At 56.8% G+C, this 22,198-nt stretch overlaps 1 protein-coding gene across 10 annotated transcripts; it reads left to right on the top strand.

Annotated features, from left to right (window-relative positions):
* Positions 1 to 10,091: 10,091 nt before the first annotated feature.
* UBXN6 (UBX domain protein 6) lies at positions 10,092 to 21,086 on the top strand. 10 transcript variants are annotated; one of them, XM_070622624.1, is made up of 11 exons: positions 10,803 to 10,827; positions 11,136 to 11,171; positions 14,342 to 14,505; positions 14,911 to 14,975; positions 15,914 to 16,042; positions 17,848 to 17,945; positions 18,596 to 18,671; positions 19,515 to 19,599; positions 19,677 to 20,027; positions 20,324 to 20,472; positions 20,936 to 21,086. In XM_070622624.1, exons 3-11 carry the CDS (start codon positions 14,418 to 14,420, stop codon positions 21,062 to 21,064), a joined length of 1,170 nt encoding a protein of 389 aa, XP_070478725.1. In that variant the 5' UTR covers positions 10,803 to 10,827; positions 11,136 to 11,171; positions 14,342 to 14,417; the 3' UTR covers positions 21,065 to 21,086. The 10 variants fall into 10 exon arrangements, with proteins under 10 accessions (XP_070478716.1, XP_070478725.1, XP_070478722.1 ...); XM_070622615.1 differs by lacking the exons at positions 10,803 to 10,827; positions 11,136 to 11,171 and adding an exon at positions 10,092 to 10,494; XM_070622621.1 differs by lacking the exon at positions 10,803 to 10,827 and having other exon boundaries at positions 10,864 to 11,257.
* The last annotated feature ends 1,112 nt before the right edge of the window (positions 21,087 to 22,198 follow it).

Raw genomic sequence — 22,198 nt, 5'->3', positions numbered from 1 at the left:
GCGGCGGCTCGGGTAGCGGGCCGGAGCGCGCTTATTGGGCTGGGCGCCACCGGAAGTCCCGCCCTCCAGCCGTCATGGGCGGGCGACGCCGTCGCTCAGGGCCACGTGCGGGGATAGAGGAGCGCGGGGACCAATGAGAAGAGGGGTTGGAGCAGAGCAAGTTAACGGGATTGGATAACGGATACAGCCAAGGGGCGTGACCCAGGGGCCTAATGGGAGGGGGCGGAGGTTATGGGAGGTGAAAGGGAAAAGTGGGAGGAGGGAAACTCCTCTCAGGGAGTGAAGAGGAGGGTAGCCAGGCTCCTCGGGGGCGGGGCTTAGGTAGGGGGCGGCCCATGGGCCGCCACAGGAGGAGGGGCTTTAGGTAGGAGGCAGGCCATTGGATACCACAGGAAAGAAGGCCCAATCAATGTAGGGGGCGGGTATTGATAGACCGCTCCCCAGAGGAGGGACTTGTATAGAGCTGCAGGCCATTGGATACCACGAGGCGTTCCTCAAGATAGCGAGCGGGCATTGGCTACCACAGGAGGCGGGGCTTAAGCAACTTTCCGCCATTGGCTATCGCAAGAGGAGAGGTTGAACTCAAAATAGGATGCGCCATTGCCTGCCCAAGGGGGCGGGGCTTAGGCAAAGGGGCGGGGCAAGAGGGGTGGGTCTTAGGACAAACAGCCCCAAAATACAAAGGAGTCCTGTTTCTTCTCTCACGGAAAGTGCATTGAGTACCATGTGCCAGAGCCACGACGTATCCAATATACATGTTAATTTAGTCAAGAAAAATGTATTGAGCACTGCGTGGCCAAGTCACTTAATGCCTCTGTGCCTCAGTCTCCCTTCCTGTAAAATGGGACTCGTGATGGTTCGGATCTTAGAGGCGCGTGGGGATTAAATGACTTTCCTACCCCAGAAACGGTCGAACCTGTGGCCGCCAATAGGAAATACCGGGAGCGCTACATGCTGTTCCCAGGCTCTTGAAGAACTCAATGTCTAGCTGGGCAAAGAAATGTTAATTTTTTTTGTAAATTAGGACCCGCGTTGGGAACTCAGAGTGAAGGAGCTAGAGGGCTTAAGAAAAAGGCTGAGTGATGGGGGAACCTTCGTCCATCCTGGGGGACTGGGAGGGCTTCCTGGAGGAGGCGGCTTAGCCAGAGACTTGAAAGATGAATAGAAATCGGCCGATATAGTGAGATGGGCGCTGGAAGGGCATTTGGGGCAGAGGGATTAGCAAAAGCAGAAGTCAGAGTTTGGGATGACTGAGTCACTGGGAGGAGGCAGGGAGGGAGGAAAGGAGGGAGGGGTCTGCTGAGGGTCCATCATGGTGCCTTGCGAACCTCAGGGAGACATCTGGGTTTTACTTCAACTTCTTGGGAAAGCTTTCTTGGCGAGATTTCATCCCAGGGTGCAAAGATAATACTTTGGTCTCAAGAAAATCCTTATGTATGTGCAATATATCTCCAAAAAGACTTTCTTCTACAAAATTAAACCTAGACGTGCCACATGACCCAGCAATTCCGTCCTTAGGTATCAACCCGAGAGAAAGGAAGTCAAACATCCGCACGAGGACCTGGACACCAATAGTCGCAGCAGCATTATTGGTAACAGTCAAAAAGGGGACATAACCTAAGTGTCCATCAACAGGAAGATGGCTTACCCGAATGTGGTCTGTCCTAATTCTGAATACTATTCGGCAATAAAAAGAGACAAAGCGCTGATACACGTGACGACAGGGATTAATTAACCACAAAAACATTATACTCAGTGCAAAAAGCCAGACTAAAGGTCACATAGCTTATGATTCCAGCATCATATGACATTTCATGGAAAGTCCAAAAAAGGCAGATCTTTCAAGACAGACTGGATCAGTATTTGCCTTGAGCTGGGGCTAGGGGTCCAGAGTAAGTGTGAAGGAATGTGAGGTTTCTTTTTAGGGTGATGGAAATATTCTAAAATTGGATCGTGGGGATGGATGTAGGACTCTGTAAATATACAGTAAAATGCCTTGAATTGCACACAAAACAGGTGAATTTTAGGGTGTGTAAATTATATATCAATAAAGCTGTTTTTAGGGGCCAGCCCTGTGGCCGAGTGGTCAAGTTCACGCGCTCCCTTTCGGTGGCCCAGGGTTTCGTGGGTTCAGATCCTGGGTGCGAACCTGGCGCCGCTCATTGGGCCACGCTGAGGCGGCGTCCCACATGCCACAACCAGAAGGACTTAGAGCCAGAATATACAACTATGTACTGGGGGGCTTTGGGGAGAAGAAGAAAAAAAGAAGATTGGCAACAGATGTTAGCTCGGATGCCAATCTTTCAAAAAAAATAATAATTTTTTAAAAAGCTGTTTTTAAAAAACCTCCCTTAGGCTGCTATGGGGAGAAGGGCTTTAGGTAGAACTGTCAGATAAAATTCAGGATGCCCAGTAAAATCTGAATTGCAGAAACACAGCAACTACTTTTTTAATATAAGCATGTCCCATGCAATATTTGTAATATACTATACTGAAAAATTATTTGTTACGCATCCTACAACATGGATGAACCTTGAAGACATTGTGCTCAGTGAAATAAGCCAGACACAGAGGACAAATACTGGCTGATTCCACTCACAGGAGGTCCCTAGGGGAGTCACATCCACAGAGACAGAAAGTAGATGATGGGGGCCAGGGGCTGGGGGAGTCAGTGGGTTTTGTTTTTTTTTTTTGAGGAAGATTAGCCCTGAGCTGACATCTGCCACCAATCCTCCTCTTTTTGCTGAGGAAGACTGGCCCTGAGCTCACATCCGTGCCCTTCTTCCTCTACTTTATATGTGGCATGCCTCCACAGCATGGCTTGCCAAGCGGTGCCATGTCTGCTCCCCGGATCCGAACCTGCGAACCCCGGGCCGCTGAGAAGTGGAACATGCGAACTTAACCACTGCGCCACCAGGCTGGCCCCTTTTGGGTTGTTTTTTATTGAGACCATACTGGTTTACAACATGGTGAAATTTCAGGTGTACGTCATTACACGTCATTTTCTGCATAGCCTACAGCATGCCCACCACCGACAGTCCAGCTCCCATCTGTCACCATACACGTCTCCTGTGCCCAATCCCCACCCCCGTCCCCTCTGGTAACCGCATGTGAGTGAAATGATACAGCGTTTGTATTTCTCTGTCTGGCTTATTTCGCTTAACGTTAATAACCTCAGGTCCATCCATGTTGCAAATGAAATGCTTTTGTCTTTTTTATGGCTGAGTAGTATTCCATTGTGATGTATACACCACATCTTTATCCAATCACCAGTCGATGGGCACTTGGGTTGCTTCCACGTCTTGGCTGCAATGAGCGTAGGGGCGCATAAATCTTTTTGAATTGTTGCTTTCATGTTCTTTGGATGAATACCCAGTATTGGGATAGCTGGGTCATATGATAGTTCCATTTTTAGTTTTTCTGGCAAATCACCATACTGTTTTGCATAGTGGCTGCACCAGTTTGCACTCCCACCAGCAGTGGATGAGGGTTCCCTTTTCTCCACACCCTCTCCAACACGTTGTTATCTCTTGAAGAGTTAGTGTTTCATGGGGACAGAGTTTCAGTCTGGGCACATGGAAGTTTCTGGAGATGGTTCCACCAAAAGGTGAATATACTTAATCCCACTAAACTGTACACTTAGAAATGATTAAAATGGTGAATTTTATGTTATAGATATTTTACCACAGTTGAAAAAATTAATAACAGAAATCATCAGTAAAAGTAGCTGACATATTTCTTTAAAAATGATTAAAATTGTAAATTTAATGTTATACACATAACATTAAAGTATTTGTTATTTATCTGAAATTCAAGCCTGACTGGGCATCCTGTATTTTTATTTTGGTACATCTGGTCACCCTCACATAGGGGCGGAAGTCACACAGTGAATGAGGAAGATGGTGCACAGGGACCCAAACCAGGCCAGGGTACAGATGGGGAGACTGAGGCCCGGAGAGGGGCATGCCTTACCTGCGGTCATACACTGAGTCCAAGAGTTAGCATGCTGCTTGTGTAGGCCCCTACCTCCAAAGCATGCCCCCGACTTTTTTTTTTTTTTTTTTGGTGAGGAAGATTGGCCCTGAGCTAACACCTGTACCAATCTTCCTCCATTTTGTATGTAGGACGCCACTGCAGCATGGCTTGCTGAGCGGAGTGTAGGTCTGCATTGGGGATGCAACCTGCAAACCCCAGCCGCCGAGGTGGAGCCCATGCACTTAACCACTATGCTGCTGGACGTGCCCCTCCAGAGTTATTCAGTGCACACTTCTCCCCCAGACCCTGAGCCGGTGCAGAAATCCAGCCTGCCACCGACTTCCTGCCCAGACCTGGCTGAGCTATGTCATGCAACTGGAAACAGATCAGGCTGTGAAGGAAGCTGGGGGCAGGGTTCTCCGAGAGAATCTGTGCACTTACCCGGGTGGGATAATGAACATTTATCGACCAGGGCACGTTACACAGTAGGCGTTTAACATGGATAATTCCATTCCCATGTCAGTTGTTATTTTTCATCCTTGCTTTGGGGATGGGGAAACTGAGGCAGAGGGACAGCACCGGGGGTTGGAACCCCGAAGTGTCAGAGTCCGTTTGCCCCAGAGCTTCCCCCGACGTGAGCCGCGAGGATAACTTACACAAATTTATTCTTACCGTTCGGGAGGTCAGAAGCCTGAAATGGGTCTCATTGGGCTAAAATCCAGGTGTGGGCAGAATTGCACCCCAGGAGGCTGCAGGGGAGAATTCGTTTCCTTGCCTTCTCCAGCTTCTAGAAGCCACCCGCATTGCTTGGCTCTATAATCTGGGGTCATCTCCCCATCTCAAGATCCTTAATTTAATCCCACCTGCAAAGTTTCATTTGTCACAAATGTTGCCACCTTCACAGGGTCTCAGGGTCAGGACGTGGTCATCTTCAGGGGGCACTATTCTGCTGGCCACAGGGATTAAGAGGATGGGCCCCATTGGGTTGAAGTCATAGGTCTGCTTCTTATAAGCTAGGTGACCTTAGGCAAGTGACTTTATTTCTTTGGGCCTCAGTTTCCTCATCTGTAAGATGGGAGTGACAACAGCGCTTGATTTATGAACAGAGCTGCCGTGAAGATTACATATAGAATACGGACCAAGCCCTCAGCAAAGTGCCTCCCATCTAGTCAGTGGTCAGTAAATATTACCAATGATTATTATAAGAGGGAGGGGCTTCGGGAGCTCAGAGTAGACTCCATCCAGCGTAAGGAAGGTAGTCAGGGAGGGCTTCCTGGAGGAAGAGGATTGAGTTAGACAGATCAAGGAGAGATCTCTTCCAGCCGAGGAGACTGCCTTGGCAAAGGCCTGGAGGTGAGCTGTGAGTAGCTCCAGGTACCTGAGGCAGAGAAGGAAAAATGAGTGGTGACAAGAGATGAGGTTTCTGAGACTCCCATGAACGTCAGGATCTTGAACGCCAGGTTCAGCATCCTTTTAGGACTTGCCTCTCAGGGAAGGGAGGTGGGTCTCTGCCATTGCCTGGCTTTGCGACCTTGGGCCATCTCTTCACGTTTATTTGAGGTTATAAGGAATATGATCCTTTATTTCACAGAGCTAAACTGTAATTTTCAATATTTCAAATTTTTAGAAAAGATAAAAAGGGCAGCCCAAGGAACATGGTATGTTCTATTATTTAGCTACTGCTGCATAACAAATCCCCCCAAAACTTAGTCACTTAAAACAACAAATATTTGTTATGTTAACTTGAAAAGCCTCAAAATGTGTTTATTCAGGAATAGCCAAAAAAAATTGCAATCTGGGACGTTCTGGCTATGGTAAACCATAGGCAAATACAACAAAGGAGGGAGCTGCTTTTATAGAGAAAAAAGGGAAGTGGGAGGGGCTATCCTAAAGCAAGTCCATTGGAGGAAAGTAATGGTTCAGGGTGGCAACAGCTTCTCATTGGCTGAGCTGCAGCATTTCTCATTGGCTGAGCTGTGGAGGCTTCTCATTGGCTGAGCTGTGGAGGCTTCTCATTGGCTGAGCTGTGGCATTTCTCATTGGCTGGGCTGTTGCCGGGTGGAAAGAGAAATCTCCCTTCAGTAGGAAAGTCTTTCACTTCCTGTCCAAGATGCAAGCTTTTGTCTCTTCCTGTTTGGTGCAATGGACGATGTGTGATAGGGCATGAGAGCTCCCCCTACAGGCCTTCCCCACTCTGATTTAGTTCAGGTTTCTCTTATGAGTTTCCACAGTTATCCCATGCAGATTCTGAGGGTCAGGGATCTGGATGGTGGTGGCCCAGGGTCTCTCATGAGGCTGCAGCCAAGACACCAGCCAGGGCTCCATCCTCTGAAGGCTCCAGCAGGGGTGGCTCCCTCACATGGCTGTTGGTGGAGGCCTCAGCTTGTCACCACCAGCTTGTCACCACCACGTGGGCCTCTCCACAGGGCTGCTTGAGCATCCTCACAATGTGGCAGCTGGCTTCCCCCCAGAGCAAGGGATCCAAGAGAAAGAGAAGGAGGAAGATGCAGTGCCTTTCATGATCTGAATCAAAATCACATACTATCGCTTCTGCCTTATTCTATTTGTTAAAAGTGAGTCCCTGGGGCCAGCCCAGTGACTCAGCGGTTAAGTTTGCACGTTCCACTTCAGTGGCCCGGGGTTCACCGGTTCGGATCCCGGGTGCAGAGATGGCACCACTTGGCACGCCATGCTGTGGTAGGCATCCCACGTATAAAGTAGAGGAAGATGGGCATGGATGTTAGCTCAGGGCCAGTCTTCCTCAGCAAAAAGAGGAGGATTGGCAGCAGATATTAGCTCAGGGCTAATCTTCCTCAAAACAAAAAAAAAAAGTGAGTCCCTAAGAGCAGACCACACTCACAGGGAGGGGAATTCAACTCCACCTTCAGAAGGGAAGAGTGTCAAAGAATTTATGGACAAATTTTTAAACCACCACAACCCTACACCTATATTTGACAATTATTAACATTTTTCCATATGTACTTTATTTATATATGTGTGTGAATATTTGTAGGTATTTGTTTATAAATACTTAAAAGTAAGTTTCATAAATCTTGACACTTCACTCCTAAATACTTCAGCATTTCCTAAGAATAAGGACGTTTTATTATATAAGCATGATATCTTTATCACCCCCCAAATTCATACTTATCCCATGATAGTATTTAATATCCTGTCCATTTTCAATTTTCTTTTTTAAGAAATGTTGTTAATTTAAAATTTTTAAAAATTAACAAAAACTGTTTTAAGAGATTTTTTTGCAGCTTTTTTTTTGAATCAGGATCGAATGAAAGTTCATGCACTGCCTATAAAAGTTGTATTTCTCTAATTCCTTTTAATTAGAATCTTGTTTATTTTTCACAATTTTAACTTCCGGGAGCAACCAGCCCAGTTGGCTTAGAAAATGTCTCACATTCAGGATTCATCTGTTTCCTCACGATGCTGTTTCATTTGTTTCTCCACCCTTTGCAGTTTTTCTAGTTAGGCCTAGATGGTTAATTCAATTGTCTTGTATTTTTAAATATTATCTTATATTGTGAAAGTCATAAAGCCCCAGTACAGAAAATTGGGAAGCTAGGAACTAAGGGAGAAAAATCCTCTATAATCCCCCAACCCAAATAACCAACGTTAGAACTTTGTTCTTCTTCTCTGCCTTGTTTTTCCATCGCAGGCTTTCTACACACTGTAAACCAGCGGGCAGACAGCATGGTCCATGGCATTTTTACTCAATGCTCTAGCATGGCACACCACCTCCAAAATGGACCCTGGTGGTCTCCCCTCCTGGTATTCACATCGCTGTGGAGTTCCCTCCCGCACTGTAGCAGAGTTGGTCTGTGGGACCCAAAGCAAATGGCAGAAATGATGGCACGGCAAGTCTGACATTAGGTTATAAAAAGGCTGCGGCTTTCTTCTTGTCCCCTCTCTCTCTCTGTCTCTCTCATGCATAGACACACACACCCCCCTCCGTTTGGAGGAATCCGACTTCCATATTGTGAGGACACTCGAGCAGTCTAGAGGAGGGTCCCTATAGGGAGGATCTGAGGACTCTGGCCCCAGCCAACAGCTTGACTGCAACATCATGAGAGCCGGGAGCCAGAACCACCCAGCTCAGCCCCTCCTGATGCCCGATACCCAGAAGTGATGAGATGCTGTTTGTAACTTTAAGCTGCCCAATTTGGAGATAATTTGTTATGCAGTAATTACCAACTAATACACCTCCTCAAGGATTTTTTTCCCTTGCTCCTATTTAGTTCCCGTGACCACACTGCCTTGTGGCTACAGAATATTCCATACAGGGGATGATCAGATCACACGTTACTGGCTCTTAGAGCAGAGTCTATCTAGTCTCCCCTTCACTCACCCTGCTCCAGGCACATTGTTCTGTGGGTCAGCTACTACCTCAGGGCCTTTGCCTATGCTGTTCCCTCTGCCTGCAATGCTGTTGTCCCACATACCCCCGTGGATCGGTCCCTCATCTTCTTCAAAAGTCTCTATTCAAATGTGAGACACGACTAGCCTGTCTAAGAGAGAATTCCCATCAATCCTACTAAAGCAGGATTCCCTCCTCCGACTTTATTTTTTCTTCACGGTAGTTCTCGCCACCTGCCATTACGCATTTGTTTAATAGCTACGTCCTGTCAGCTTAAAAAGCAAATCTGCCTGTTATTTTATGTCCAAATGAGTTTATCTGGGAATAACCAAAAGAATTGCCATTTGGGATGTGCGTGCTATGGCAAACCACAGGCAAATCTCGCAAAGGAAGAAGGGGAGCTGCCTTTACAGAGAAAAGGGGGCGTGGGGAGAGGCGGTTCTAAAGGAAAATCGACTGGGAGAAAATAACAGTTCAGGGCAGTGGCTCCTTCTCATTGGCTGAGCTGTGGCGTCTCATTGGCTGGGCTGTTGCTGGGGCGGAGAGAAAGCTCCCTTCGGTGGGAAAGTAGTTTCACTTAGCTGGGAGATGACGTCACTTCCTGTTTGGTGTAATTGACGATGTATGCTAGTGGCTGAGAGCTCCCCATGCAGGCCCTCGGGACTTCAATTTAGTGGTTTCTTTTTTTTTTTTTTTTCAGTATAGCAAATTTAATTTTTTTAAGGTGTCTTTTATTAATTTCCACAGTCCCTATCTGACTTTGAGCGTCTGCCATGAGTCTACACATCCAGATGGCCCGACACATACAGATGCTCATAGACTCGGCACTCTATTGCAGGGAGAAAATGCAGCCATGACAATTCCTACCTAAGTGCGTGTGTGCGCGTGTGTGTATTTTTTGTTGGAGAATTTCTCAACACATCTCACCCATAAACATGTCAGAATGCATCTCTAACTGATAAAAACAAATTTAAACATAACTTCCCTGCCGTTATCAAGCCTAACAAATTGAACAAGAGCTCCTTTGCGTCATCTAACGCCCAGACGCATTCAGATTTCCCTGGTGTTCTCAATAATGTCCTTTTCCTGTGCCTGACCCCCTTATTTGATGCTGCAAACTGCCCCCACCTTGTGCTCCCCTATTCCTGTTTTCCACTTTGTCTCCATAGCGCTTAACACCTATCATAGATTTTATTTATCATATTGTCTGTCTTTCCTCCCCATCCACCTAAAAACAAAAAAATCAGGAGGTTTGCAAGGTTAGGGAATTTCCTCTGCTTTCTTCACTGCTGGTACAGAGCGGACTATCCTGAAATATTAAAGGAGTAAATCATGATAACGCCTGCCATTGATGGAGAGCTTTCCAACTGCACCATCATCCCTACCATCCTTTGAGGCGGGTGCTATTCTCATCCCCGTTTCACGGATGGGAAACTGAAGCTCAGGAAGGTTAAAGTTTGGGTTGCACCGGATTCTTCCTTAAATCCCGTCAACGCCCTCAGGATAAACTCCGATCTCTTTAATTTAAGCCCCTTGGGGATCCGCCATCTTGGGTCCCCAAGCCCTAACTGGGTGCATCCTCTCCCACTAGGGCTGACTACCGGGCTGGGTTGTGCGGGGCTTGAATGATTCCACATTGAATTGGCACCTGATCACGTAAGCCCTGGGGAGCCAGGGAAGGTTCTTGAGCTGGGAAAAGGTCAGGGCCAGCGCTTCTTCCCTTAGCTCAGTCGCCGCGCCCTCCCTCGCCCTCTCGCCCTGGGGAACCCCGCGGAAAGCGCGCAGGCACAGCCTCCAGCGAGAAGCGCGCTCGTCGCCCCTGGCAACGGAGTCCGGAAGAACCACCGAGTCACAGCCCGAGAATGCAGAGCGGTCGCCGCGGGCCAGCGAGGCGCGGAGAGCTAGAGAGGCGCGCCCGGCCGATTGTCACGTGGGCAGCCGCGCCAAGGCGGGACTTCCGGCAGTGCGGTATTTTCTTTCCGGTTGTTGGTGCCTGCCGGCTCCTCCCCGCCTGGGCCCTGCGCCCGCCGCCCCCCGCGGCCCCCCGCCGCCGGGCCCGCTGCCATCATGAAGAAATTCTTCCAGGAGATCAAGGCCGACATCAAGTTCAAGAGCGCGGGGCCCGGTCAGAAGCTCACGGAGTCGGCGGGGTGCGTGACGCGCGCTGAGGCGGGCACGGGCGGGGGAGGCCGGAGAGGGCCAGGGGCGGGGAGGGGCGGGGGAGAGTTAGGGGAGGGGTGAGTCCTGGGGCGGGGCAGGGAGGGGGGAGACCTCGGGGGCGGGGCACGGAGGGGGGACACCTCGGGGGCTGGGCACGGTGGGGGGAGACCTCGGGGGCGGGGCAGGGATGGGGGACACCTCGGGGGCGGGGCAGGGAGGGGGGAAGGGAGCGGCCTGGGGGCGGGGCATGGGGGTGACCTCGGGGGCGGGGCAAGGTAGGGGGCGGGGCACGGTGGGGGGGAAGACTTCGGGGGCGGGGCAAGGTAGGGGGCGGGGCATGGTGGGGGGGCGAGGCCTGGGGGTGGGACATGGAATAGAAGGGGAGAAACTTGGGGGGCGGGGCAGGGGGGGAGTGGACAGGCCTGGGGGCGGGGCACGGTGGGGGAGGGAGTAAGGAAGAGTGGAGGTCTCGGAGGAGGGGCGGGGGTGCAGCGAGGGTACGAGGGGTGGGGCGCGGGGCTACAATGATTGAGGGGTGAGTGAAGAGACCTTGGGGGCAGGGCGGTCAAGGAGAGGCCTGGGGGTGAGTAGGGACCCTGGAGAGGCATCACTCAGATTTGGGGGAATCTAGGTGACCAGAGATTGGACGTTGAGCCTGGAAAAGCAGGTGCGGCTGAGATCGCAGAGTCCGGAGGCTTAGGGTCCGGGGCGACAGGGTCTGGGCCCTGGCGCTGGAGCCAGACGGAGGAGTGGGTGAGAGGCTGGAAGGCCGGGGAGCCTGCCGCGCCGTCGGAAGGGGCGTCGGGGACTGGGAAGGGCTGGGTCAAGGGGGGCTCGGGGTGCTCAGGAAGCTCTTTCTAGAGGGGGAGGCGGCGGTGGGTGGAGGTGGGAGCTGGGGGGTCTGTGAAAGGAAGAGACGGGCCTGGAGGGTGAGGGGTGGGTGGGACTGGAGGCCCTGAGGGAGCCCTGGGAGGGAGGGGGACTTGGGGAGGACTTGAGAAGAGGACGGCCGGGCCAAGAGTGGACCGTGGGGCCGGCGTGGAGGCCGGGGCTGTGCAGAGGATGGTGAAGCGGCCCAGCAGGCGAGCGTGCCGGACTGAGGCTGGGCTGGCGGGGCTGCTGCCGGGAGCTGCAGAGGGGGCTGTGGGCGCTGGGGGTCTGGGATGGGGACTGATGACTGAGGGAGAGGTCAGCAGGGGCGGGGGCTCTGAGCAACAATGGAGGGGATTGTGAAGAGCCGGGGGCTGTGTGGGGAGGAGAGGCGGGGAGGCGGGCAGGAGAGGGTGGTCAGGGACTGGTGAAGCGTGGGGCGGGCGAGGGAGAGTGGGTGCGGGGCAGGGGCATCGGCGCATCCGTGATGCGGACTGGGGGTTCCCGGGCTGCTTGAGCGGGGAGCGCTGAGTGGGCTGCAGGAGGCCCATGAGGGCCAGGTCCGTGAGTAGGGAGAATCAGTCCCAAAAGCCTGAGGGGGAGAGGATGGCCGCTTAAGGGGGGTCAGGGAGAGGGTGGGGGGTGGGGGCCAGACAAGGGGGTCCTGTGGTTTGTTGAGTGAGTGGTGGTGGGGGCGGGCGCTGGGGCACCTGGGCCTGGGAGTGACCTGAAGAGCTTGGGCCATGGGGGTGATGGTGTGTCAGACTGGAGGTGGGGAGGGGAGGGGGCGGCACCGTCAGAGCGGAACCAGAGGACATCCCTGCTCTCCCAGGGCTCACCTTCTGGGTGGGGGGCGGGGGGCCGATAAACCAGCACATGGGCGACAAGGCTCCAGTGGGGATCGGGGCCACGGGGGCAATGAGTAGAGTCAGGGGATGCGAGTGGCGGTGGGACCCTGGGTGGGCTGTGAGAAGGTGACATTTGACCGAGAGCTGGACAGGCGAGACTCAGCTCTGTGGAAAGCAACCGCTTTCACGCCCCTTCCCCCCACAAGCAGCCCCAGCCCCGCCCAGACCTCCTTTCCTCGTCCCCCCAGGCGGAACATTCTGGGCACAAGGCACAGAAGGCGCAGGGCCCTGTGGTGGGAGCCAGCGGGGCCTGTGCCAGCACAGCAGGGACCAGCGTGGGAAGAGCGGAGGGAACATAGGAAACGGCAGGGGGTGAAGGGCCCGCAGGCCGAGGGAGGTGTGACTTTTGTTTCTATTTTGTATTTATTTACCCTTTTATTGTGGTAAAATTGGTTTTACCAATTGAATTTCAGGTGTACGTCGTTATATTTTGATTTCTGATTCCATTGTGTTCACCACCCAAAGACTGATTACTGTCCACCCATCGCCACACATGGGCCTAAACCCGCTTTTGTCCTCCCCCCTCCCCTCTGGTGACCACCAAGCCAAGCTCCGTCTCTATGTGTTTGATTGTCGTTTTCATCCTCTCCTTACGAGTGACATCATACGGTATCTGATTTTGTTCCTCTGACTTACTTCATTGTAATGCACTGAGGGTCCATCCACGTTGTCACGAATGGCAGGACGCCATCCTTTTTTATGGCTGAGTAGTATTCCATTGTGTGTACACACCACATCATCTTTATCTATCCATCCCTTGATGGGCACCCGGGTTGCTTCCGTGTCTTGGCTATTGTGAATAAGGCTGCAGTGAACACAGGGGTGCGTGTATCTTCCTGCATTCGTGATTTCAAGTTCTTTGGGTAAATACCCAGCAGTGGGATAGCTGGGTCATATGGTAGATCTCTTCCTAATTCTCTGGGGACTCTCCCTACCGTTTCTATCGTGGCTGCAGCAGCTCGCAGTGCCCCGGGTGTGCGAGGGTTCCAGGGAGCCTCCAGGGTCCTGGTGTGCGTGCGCTGGGAGGACGTGGTGCCGAGGGGTGACAGGCGCTCGCTTAGCTTTTAGGAAGATCCCTCCGGCGCCCAGCGGAGCCAGGAAGGGGATAGGTGGCATTTTCTTAGGAAGATCTGGGTCAGGGCTCCGCGACCGTCTTGTCTTCCACCCGAGGTTCTCAGCGTGTGGGGGCGGGGCAGGGTCAGCAGGAAGCAGGCCCCGGGGCCTTGGGACAAGAAAAGACATCTGCCTCTGTATCTGAGTGGAGCGGGTGGCAGGAGGGCTGTGAACTGGGAGCCTTGGCTCTGAAGAAGGTTCTAGAGACGAAGCACAGAGGATTCCAACTCCTGGGGTCGGGAGAGGGTCCTGAGGGAGGGGGGCGAGGCAGGTGAGTCGGACGGGGTGGGAGGAAGTCCTTCTCTGCACGGACGGTCCAGGCCGGGTGGGTTCGGCCCGAGTAGCTTGGGGAGACGCCCATCCACCCTTGTGTGGCTCATTCTGGCGCCGGTTTCCCGCGTGGAGGTGGGAGTAAAGTGGATCCGGGTCATGTGCGTAACCCAGGGCCTGCCTGTGACCTGGCACGCTGCCTGGGCCTCTGCCACCCTCTGGGGCTTGGAGGGGAGCACACTGCCGGCACACAGTAGGCGCTCAATGAGGAAGCCGCGCCAGCCGGCTGTGTGGACGGTGAGGGCGCAGGCTCCAGGGCAGGGCGCGAGGAGATGGGGGACGCCTTTGAGTCTCATGGCTTCCTGCACATGTGCAGGGTGACTTCACACTGCTCCTCTGTGCTGGTCCCCTTGGGGGCCGGCCCCCGTTGCCCCCACTGAACAGATGACGAGCCAGAGGCGCAGGCCCGGGCGGGACTTGCCCGGAGGAGCAGAGCTGGGAGCAGAACCCACCTCTGCCTCCGGGGGCTGTGCTGTCTGTTAGAACCCTCGGGTGGCCGTGGGTGGCCCCTGGAGAGAGGGACGTGTCTGACTGACGAGCGGGACCAGGAGCGGGAGAGGGACAGCAGTGCCTTGCTGACCCCGCGTCACCTCCCTTTTCCTCCGTCTCTCCCCAGGGAGAAGGCCCCCAAGGAAAGACCCAACCCGCCGGCGCTCCGGCAGCCCCGCCAGGGCCCCACGGATGAGGCGCAGATGGCGGCCGCTGCGGCCCTGGCCCGGCTCGAGCAGAAGCAGCCCCGGGCCCGGGGCCCCACGTCGCAGGACTCCATCCGGAACCAGGGTGAGCCGCGGCCGTCCCACCCGTGGGGGAGGGGGACGAGGCGCCTGCCCGCCGCCTTCACGCCCTGTTTCCTCGAGGCGGTCACACTGTGCCCGGGCCCAGGCCCTGATCGAGGCCCGGGGTGAAAATCACGACGGCCCACGGCTTCGGGATCTCAGTGGCGAGAGTGGGGATGCAGGCAGAGCAGGGAGGGAGAGAAGGGGGCGCTGGGACCAGGGGGATGAAGCGGGGGGCGTGGAGAGGTGGTTCACGCAGAGGGGCCGAGCTGGACGCAGGACGAGACCCACGCGAGGGTCCGGGGCGACGTGTGTCGCCCTCAGGCGGCGTGGGGGATGAGGGGCCCCGGGGTCAGCCCCAGGGACAGGGCGGGGCCCACGCGCTGACCCCCTCCTGCCTTCCCTCCAGTGAGAAAGGAGCTTCGAGCGGAAGCCACCGTCAGTGGGAGCACGGAGGCCCCGGGGACCAACGTGGTAAAGCATCCTCGCGTGACACCCTGATCCCCTGGGGCGGCCTGGGGTGGGGGGCTGGGAACCCACACGGCCTCCCAGGTTCTCACCTGTGTTGATCAGCAGCTGAGTGCCAGCCCTGGGCCGTAAGCACCCGGTGTGGGGGGCGCTGGGGACATGCAAGAGACGTCAGGGTGGATGGAGGTTCCCTCTGGCCTCGGGGCGCACAGGCAGGTTGGGGACCCCGCCTTGACTGGGGGCAGGTTGCGGGTGGGTGTGGTGCTGACTGGGACCTCCACACTCGGCACCTCATGACGCCAGGCCTGGGCGCTGAGGGGGGGGCTGGGTCCCGTCTGCTCGGTCACCCCGCGTGGGTGGGTGCTGGCATAGTTCCCACTTGTCAGAAGAGGAGACTGAGGTTCAGAGAGGTGAAGCCAGCTGTTCTCGGTCCCTCACCTGGGATCCGGCAGGGGCAGGACGGGATCCCCAGTCTGTCTACCTCGAAACGCCGTGCCCTTAGCACTGCCCTCTGCTGCCTTCCTGGGACGCAGGAGGGCTCCTGGGAGACTGAGGTCATCGGGGAGGCCTTCCTGGAGGAGGCGGGCCTCACAGGAGGGCTGGGCAGAAAGGGCATTCCGAGCAGCTCCACTGTCTAGGTCTCACTGAGTCTTTGGACAGACGAGACGCTAGACGTTGCCTAGGACTGCGGCCCCGAGGGAGCCGGGACTGTCCTTCCTTGGCCCCGCCGGCCGCTGACTGGGCGCCCCCTTCCTGCCTTACCGACTTCCGCGTGGTTCTGTGGGCGGAAACCAGGCGCGAGGGGCTGGGTGGACAAGCAGACAGGTCGAGGGGACAGCGCTGGGACCGGGGACGTCGGGCTGCCAGGGCCACGCGCTCAGGGCTGTGGCCTGGGGTGGCCTGTGTGCACAGCCCCGGCTCAGACCCTTCACCCCATCCCGCAGGCGCCGGAGCCCAGAGAGGAAGGCTCGGCGCACCTGGCGGTGCCTGGGGTGTACTTCACCTGCCCGCTCACGGGGGCCACCCTGCGCAAGGACCAGCGCGACGCCCGCATCAGAGAAGCCATTCTCTCGGTGAGCCCGTGGCCCCTGCCTCCCCCTTCACGGCCCGGCCGTGTGGTTCTCAGGCTGCCGTCTCTGTGGGCCTGTCCCTTGTAAGGGCCCTCGTGCGACCCTGGCCTTGGGGATCCTCTGGGCCCCCTCCCGTGTTATGGCTGCTGGCGCGCAGCCTGCCTTCCCGCTGCCACTTCCTCCCTCTCAGCGCCTGCGCAGCCTCCGGGGCTGGGACGCAGGTGTCTTTGTTACTCTAACACCTGACCCAAAGTTTGTCGGCTGTTAACGCTTTTGCCCCGTTTGCTCTGTCACCCGTTTTCTTCTGAACCATTTGAAAGTTCTGCTTTTTCGTGGGCGACTGCGTAATGCTCCGCCATAAATTGTTCCGTGACTGCTTAGCCAGCCCCTTGTGACGAGCACGCGGGCAGTTCCAGTCCTCTGCTGGGGAGAATAGTCTCGTGATGAGGAACCTCATCTGTGCATCACTGCGCACTGTGGGCTCGGACCCAGAAGTGGAGTTGTGGGACGGAGGCCGTGTGCATAGGGCTTTGGATAGTTGTCACCAGGTGAACCTCCACAGGGTCGTCTCGGTCACACTCCTACTGGCTGTGTGTGGGACAGCCCCCCTTTTGCCGTTCCTTCACCATTGCTGCGGGTTAACGAACTTTACCCAAACTGAAGGTGAAAATCACATCTCAGGATAGCTTTAATTTCCACTTTTATTATTTTGGGTTAGGTTGGCCATGTTTTTATAGAATACATCCTTTTCCCATTTTTCTACCTGGCAGTTGGTCTTTTTCTTATTGATTTGTCAGCACTCTTTACATATTAGGGAAATTAGCCTTTGCCAATGATAAGAGTTGCAAATATTTCTCCCGTAGTTGTTTGTTTTTTGACTCTGCTCGTGGGTACTGTGCCATGTAGAAATTTCTCATCTCTGTATAATTAAATGTGTTGGTCTTGTTTTCTGGCTTGTGGGTTTTGTGTCATACTTAGAAAGGCCTTCCCCATGTTGGTCTTAAAATGATTTTTCCAGCTCAGGGCCAGGCTTCCTCAGCAAAAAGAGAAGGATTGGTGGCAGTTAGCTCAGGACTAATCTTTCTCAAGTAAAAAAAAAAAGATTCTGCCACAGTTTTTCCAGCGCTTTTCTTTTTTGTCCTTTGTCATTTGTTTTAACGTGAAAAGCTTTGATCCAAATAGAAATTACTGCTGTCTAGAGTATGAGACATGGACTGGTATTTTTTTGTTTCAAGATCGTTACCCACTTTTTCCCTTTTATTGCCTTTTATTGAGAACACCTGACTTTTGGCCCCAGCTGTGGCATCTCCCCGTCGCAGAGAGTAAATCCCTGTGGGGACTTGGTTCCTTTCCGGACGTTCTGTCCCCTGGTCCCTCGTCTGCTCCTGCGCCCTGGGCCTGATGTGAACGTGGCTGTGGGTCGCCTGGGAGCATCTGTGAGCAGCCGCTCTTCCCGGGGGGTGGTTGCGGTCCCGAGGAGCCTGGCGTGGTCCAGGCCAGCGTGGCTCGGCCGTGTCCTGAGGATGGCCCATCCCGCTGCTGCTCCTCTGCAGACCTGTGCACCCTGCCCTTCCGTGTCCGTGCCCTTCCCATGCCAGCGCAGCACCCACCTGCACCTGGGGCGGCAGAGGCCTGTCAGCTGACGGGCACACAGTCGCGTTTGCTCCGGCCAAACGCTGCCGGCCTGCCCTGGACGGTCGCCCCTGTTACCACTGCTGCCGCCTGGGAGCTGGGCCAGGCCGTCCGCGCTGGTGTGGCCCCCAGGCCCCAGGGGCGCCTGTTCGACCTGCCTTCCTCCCTCCTCCCAGCACTTCTCCACCGACCCCGTGGCTGCCTCCATCATGAAGATCCACACGTTCAACAAGGACCGCGACAAGGTGAAGCTGGGCGTGGACACCATCGCCAAGTGAGTGGGCGCCCCTCTCGCACGGGGGCCCAGCCCCGAGGGCCTCCATCAGGACCTGCTGAGGGGCCGGAACGAGCAGGGCACTGGGCATGAGGCCGGGCCCCACCTTCACTCCCCCCGAGCCTGCGGGGGAGGGGCTTGGCCTCAGTTTACCTGTCTGTAAAATGAAGGGGTTTCCTGGATCAGGGGTTTCCCACCCTGGCTTCCGTTGGGGACGATCAGGGACATGTGAAGGAGGCAGGGTCCCTGGGATCACGCTCCTGGTCCGGCAGGTCCAGGAGGCCCCAGAAATCCGTGTTGCTCGTGAGCCCGAGCCAGCATTGGCTCTGGCGGCCCGTTGTTCTGGCTCCGTCCATTCCACCCCCTCTGTGGTTCGTTGGTGCCTCAAAGGGAGGCAGGACCAAGGAGGCGGCACCGTGACGGGCCCCTGGTGGGCAGTGGCGCCCTGCGCTGGCCCAGGCTGTTGTCACCAGGGCTCGGGCTCTGTGGGACATCGGGGTGTGGTGGCAGCCCCCTGTCATCACCACGCCCCTTCTCCCCTCTACCCCAGGGCCGGGTGTGGCTCTGAGCTGCTGTCCCCCAGGGGCGGGAGGTACAGAGGAGTCAGGCAGCCAACCCGGGCCTGTCCTCTGCCCCCGACTCTGCCCCAGGTACCTGGACAACATCCACCTGCACCCCGAGGAGGAGAAGTACCGGAAGATCAAGCTGCAGAACAAGGTGTTCCAGGTGAGGCTGCGGCCGCAGGACCTCTGCCTGGCACGGCCACCGCAGCTGCGCAGTCACACGGGACCTGAGGGCGCTGGGGTGGCTGGGCTGCAGGCAGCGGGAGGCCTCCTGCAGGGGTGCGGGCTGAGGCAGCAGAGAGTGCTGGCAGGTGGTGAGGGGCAGCTTTGTGAACACAGGTCATGCACAACATGTGCGTGTTGTCTGCTCGCCCGCCCCTGGTGCCTTTTCCTTTTTGCAGGGGAAGATTCACCCTAAGTTAACATTTGCTCCCAATCTTCCTCCCTCTTTTTTCCTCCCCTCAAAGCCCCAGTCCAGAGTCGTGTGTGGTTGTAGGTTCTTCTGGTTCTTGTCTGTGAGCCCCTGTCACAGCATGGCTGCGGACGGACGGGTGGTGTGGTTCCCCACCCGGGAAGCAGACCCAGGCGGCCGAAGCAGAGTGCGCCCGACTTTAACCACTAGGCCATCAGGGCTGCCTCCTCTGGCGTGTTTTGACTTTAATTTGAATTAGTTGGGAACGTATCAGCATTGGGGAAATTTTTCACACAAACCCAGATTTCTGGTTTCTGTGGAGAAATCACAGGGTCCTGCCATCATGGCCCATGTTACCCGTGCAGCCGGCAGGGCGCCTGCGGGTGCCCCCATGCCCGCCATCACACACAGCCCCCCGCCTTTGGGACCCTGCAGCCTCTGCTTAGACAAGTGTATTACTGCTCAGCTCTGTGGCCGGCTCCTGGGGTCCAGTCCATCCAGGGGTCAGCGGGCGCTCCGAGAGCGGGGACTGGACCAGATGGGTGGGGCTTGAGGGGGCCCCAGGGCCCCCCTGACCCCTGGCTCCACTCCCAGGAGCGCATTAACTGCCTGGAAGGGACCCACGAGTTTTTCGAGGCCATCGGCTTCCAGAAGGCACTGCTCCCGGTTCCTGATCAGGGTAAGCGGAGTGGAGAGTGGGGTGGGAGGGCCGGCTCCGGGGTCTGCCCACGCCGCAGTGACGTCCTGCCGCCCCAGAGAGCCCGGAAGAGTTCTACGTGCTGAGCGTGGCCGCCCTGGCCCAGCCGCAGAGCCTGGAGCGCCACAAGGAGCAGCTGCTGCACGCCGAGCCGGTGCGCGCCACGCTGGCCCGCCAGCGCCGGGTCTTCCGGCCCTCGCCCATGGCCTCGCAGTTCGACCTGCCCGGGGACTTCTTCAACCTCACGGCCGACGAGCTGCGGCGGGAGCAGAGGCTGCGAGCCGAGGCCGTGGAGCGGCTGAGCGTGCTGCGGACCAAGGCCATGCGGGAGAAGGAGGAGCAGAGGGAGATGCGCAGATACACCTACACTCTGCTGCGCGTGCGCTTCCCTGACGGCTGCCTCCTCCAGGGTGGGTGTCCCCTCCGCGGCGGTGTCCCCTCCAGGGCGGGCGCCGGCAGGGCAGGGCTGTGTGGAAGGGTGCGAGCTGAGGCCCAGGAGCCGCATCTGTGCTGACGGAGCTGCGCTGGGCGGGGTGCTAGCTCCTGCTGCCTGTTGCTGTGCCCCCTGGCAGGGGCCCGAGGCCTCTCTGTTCTGAGCTCGTCCTAGGAGGAGGCCCTCAGCTCCATGTTTAGACGCTGATGGCTCGGCGCTGGCGGGCCCGGGGCCGCCACGAGCTCCAGCCCGCTCTGCCTGTCCTGCCCGCAGGGACCTTCTACGCTCGTGAGCGGGTGGCGGCGCTGTACGGGTTCGTCCGGGAGGCCTTGCAGAGCGACTGGCTGCCGTTCGAGCTGCTGGCCTCAGGCGGGCAGAAGCTGTCGGAGGACGAGAACCTGGCCTTCAACGAGTGCGGGCTGGTGAGTGGGTGACGGGGCACAAGCTCCCCACCAGGGCGGCGCTCTCTGGTGCCGGCGTGCTAGGAGCGGGTGCCTGCGGCCAGGCCCCCCGGGTTGAAGTCCTGCCCTTCCACTTGCTCACGGGGTGACCTTGAGCCAGTGAGTAACTTCTCTATGCCTGTTTCCCACTTGGCGAATGGGCACGTGGCGAGTGTTAGTTGGAGTCCTTTGAGGAGCAGAAGCAAGATGGGGCGGGGGGCGGGCAGACCCTGACACCGGGAGACCGGGCAGGAAGGAGGTCTGGACGCTGGCATGGCTGCAGCCGGGCCGGGGGGCGTCCCCGAGCCCCGGTCGTCGTCAGAGGGGCCCCCTGCGACAATGGGCTGACTGTGCCACTGTGCCAGCCGGGCGGGGCACCGCCCGTGGAGATGTGAGCTGTCACGGGAAGGCCAGGGCCAGGCTGCAGCTTCTCGCCCCGCTGCAGGTGCCCTCAGCCCTCCTGACCTTCTCGTGGGACGCGGCTGTGCTGGAGGACATCCGGGCCGCGGGCACCGAGCTGGACTCGTCCATCCTGAAGCCCGAGCTCCTGGCGGCCATCGAGAAGCTCTCGTGAAATAAAAGCAGGGTTGGCTCCAGCCGGGCTCCGTCTCATGCTCCCCTGTGTCCCCCGCTCCGGAGGCCGGGCCCGCAGAGCCCGCAGGCGCACGGAGGGTGCTGGCTGGTCGGGGCCACGTGCCTGTGGCCGCTGCCCGGGGAGGGCTCTCGGGGGCCCGCCGTGCCGTCCTGCTCGGTAGTGCTGGTCTCAGCTTCGCCAGCCCCAGGGCATGACACGTGGGGCTGCCAGGACGCAGTTCTGTAAGCACTAAATTATGAACCCGAATAAATAGGGCGTCGACCAGCTTCCGGGTAGTGAGTTGGGGCTGCGTGGTGTGGCAGGGCCAGTGGTGGGTGGCTGGGCGCCCAGGGCCCCGCACAGCCCGGGCGAGCCCTCCACTTCGCTGCTTTCCTGAGGGGAACCCACGACCTTGTCCCCACCGCCCAGCTGAGGGTGGGCGTCCCGGGGCCTCCAGGCTCAGCAGAGCAGGTTCCCCTCGGTTGTCCGTGTTCTCAGCCCTGGAGCCTGTGACAGAAGGGACTTTGCATGTGATGCAGGACCTTGAGACGGGGAGGCCGTCCCGGGTGGCCGTCCCGGAGGGCCACGTCATCATGGGTCGTCACACGTGGAAGGAGGAGGAAGTGATGGAAGACGCTGCACTGCAGGTTTCAAAGGAGGCAGGGGCCTCGAGCCAAGGAGAGCGGGCGCCTCTGAAAGCTGGCCAAGGGGTGGAGACGGACTCCCCGCCGGAGGTTCCAGAAGGCCCCAGCCCTGCCCACACCTGGAGTTTAACGCAGTGGGGCCCGTATCAGACTTCTTTCTCATCTCCAGGACTGAAAGAACACGCTCATATGAAGTCACCGAGTTTGCGGTGACTTGCTCTAGCGGCCACAGGAAGCCCACAAACGGGGAGCCAAGGCCTGGAGCACCACAGGCACTCTCCCAGACTGTCCCCTCCTCCTCCCCCCGCTGGCCCCCGGCTCCAGGCCCTTCTCCACCCTTTGCTGCACGGAGACCTGAGGTGGCTGGTCCTGTGGCCACTGCCAGCTGGGTGATGGACAGACTCGATGCTGCAAGGCCCCAAATGTGACTCCAAAACCAAGTCTTGCCAACCCCCCCGCCAGTGAGCAGCCTCCACACGTGGCTGTGCTT

Source organism: Equus przewalskii, chromosome 6 (assembly GCF_037783145.1).
Source record: "Equus przewalskii isolate Varuska chromosome 6, EquPr2, whole genome shotgun sequence".
Classification (NCBI taxonomy): domain Eukaryota; kingdom Metazoa; phylum Chordata; class Mammalia; order Perissodactyla; family Equidae; genus Equus; species Equus przewalskii.
Note: the sequence above shows the minus strand (reverse complement) of the source record. Positions and strands in the feature narration are given on the sequence as shown.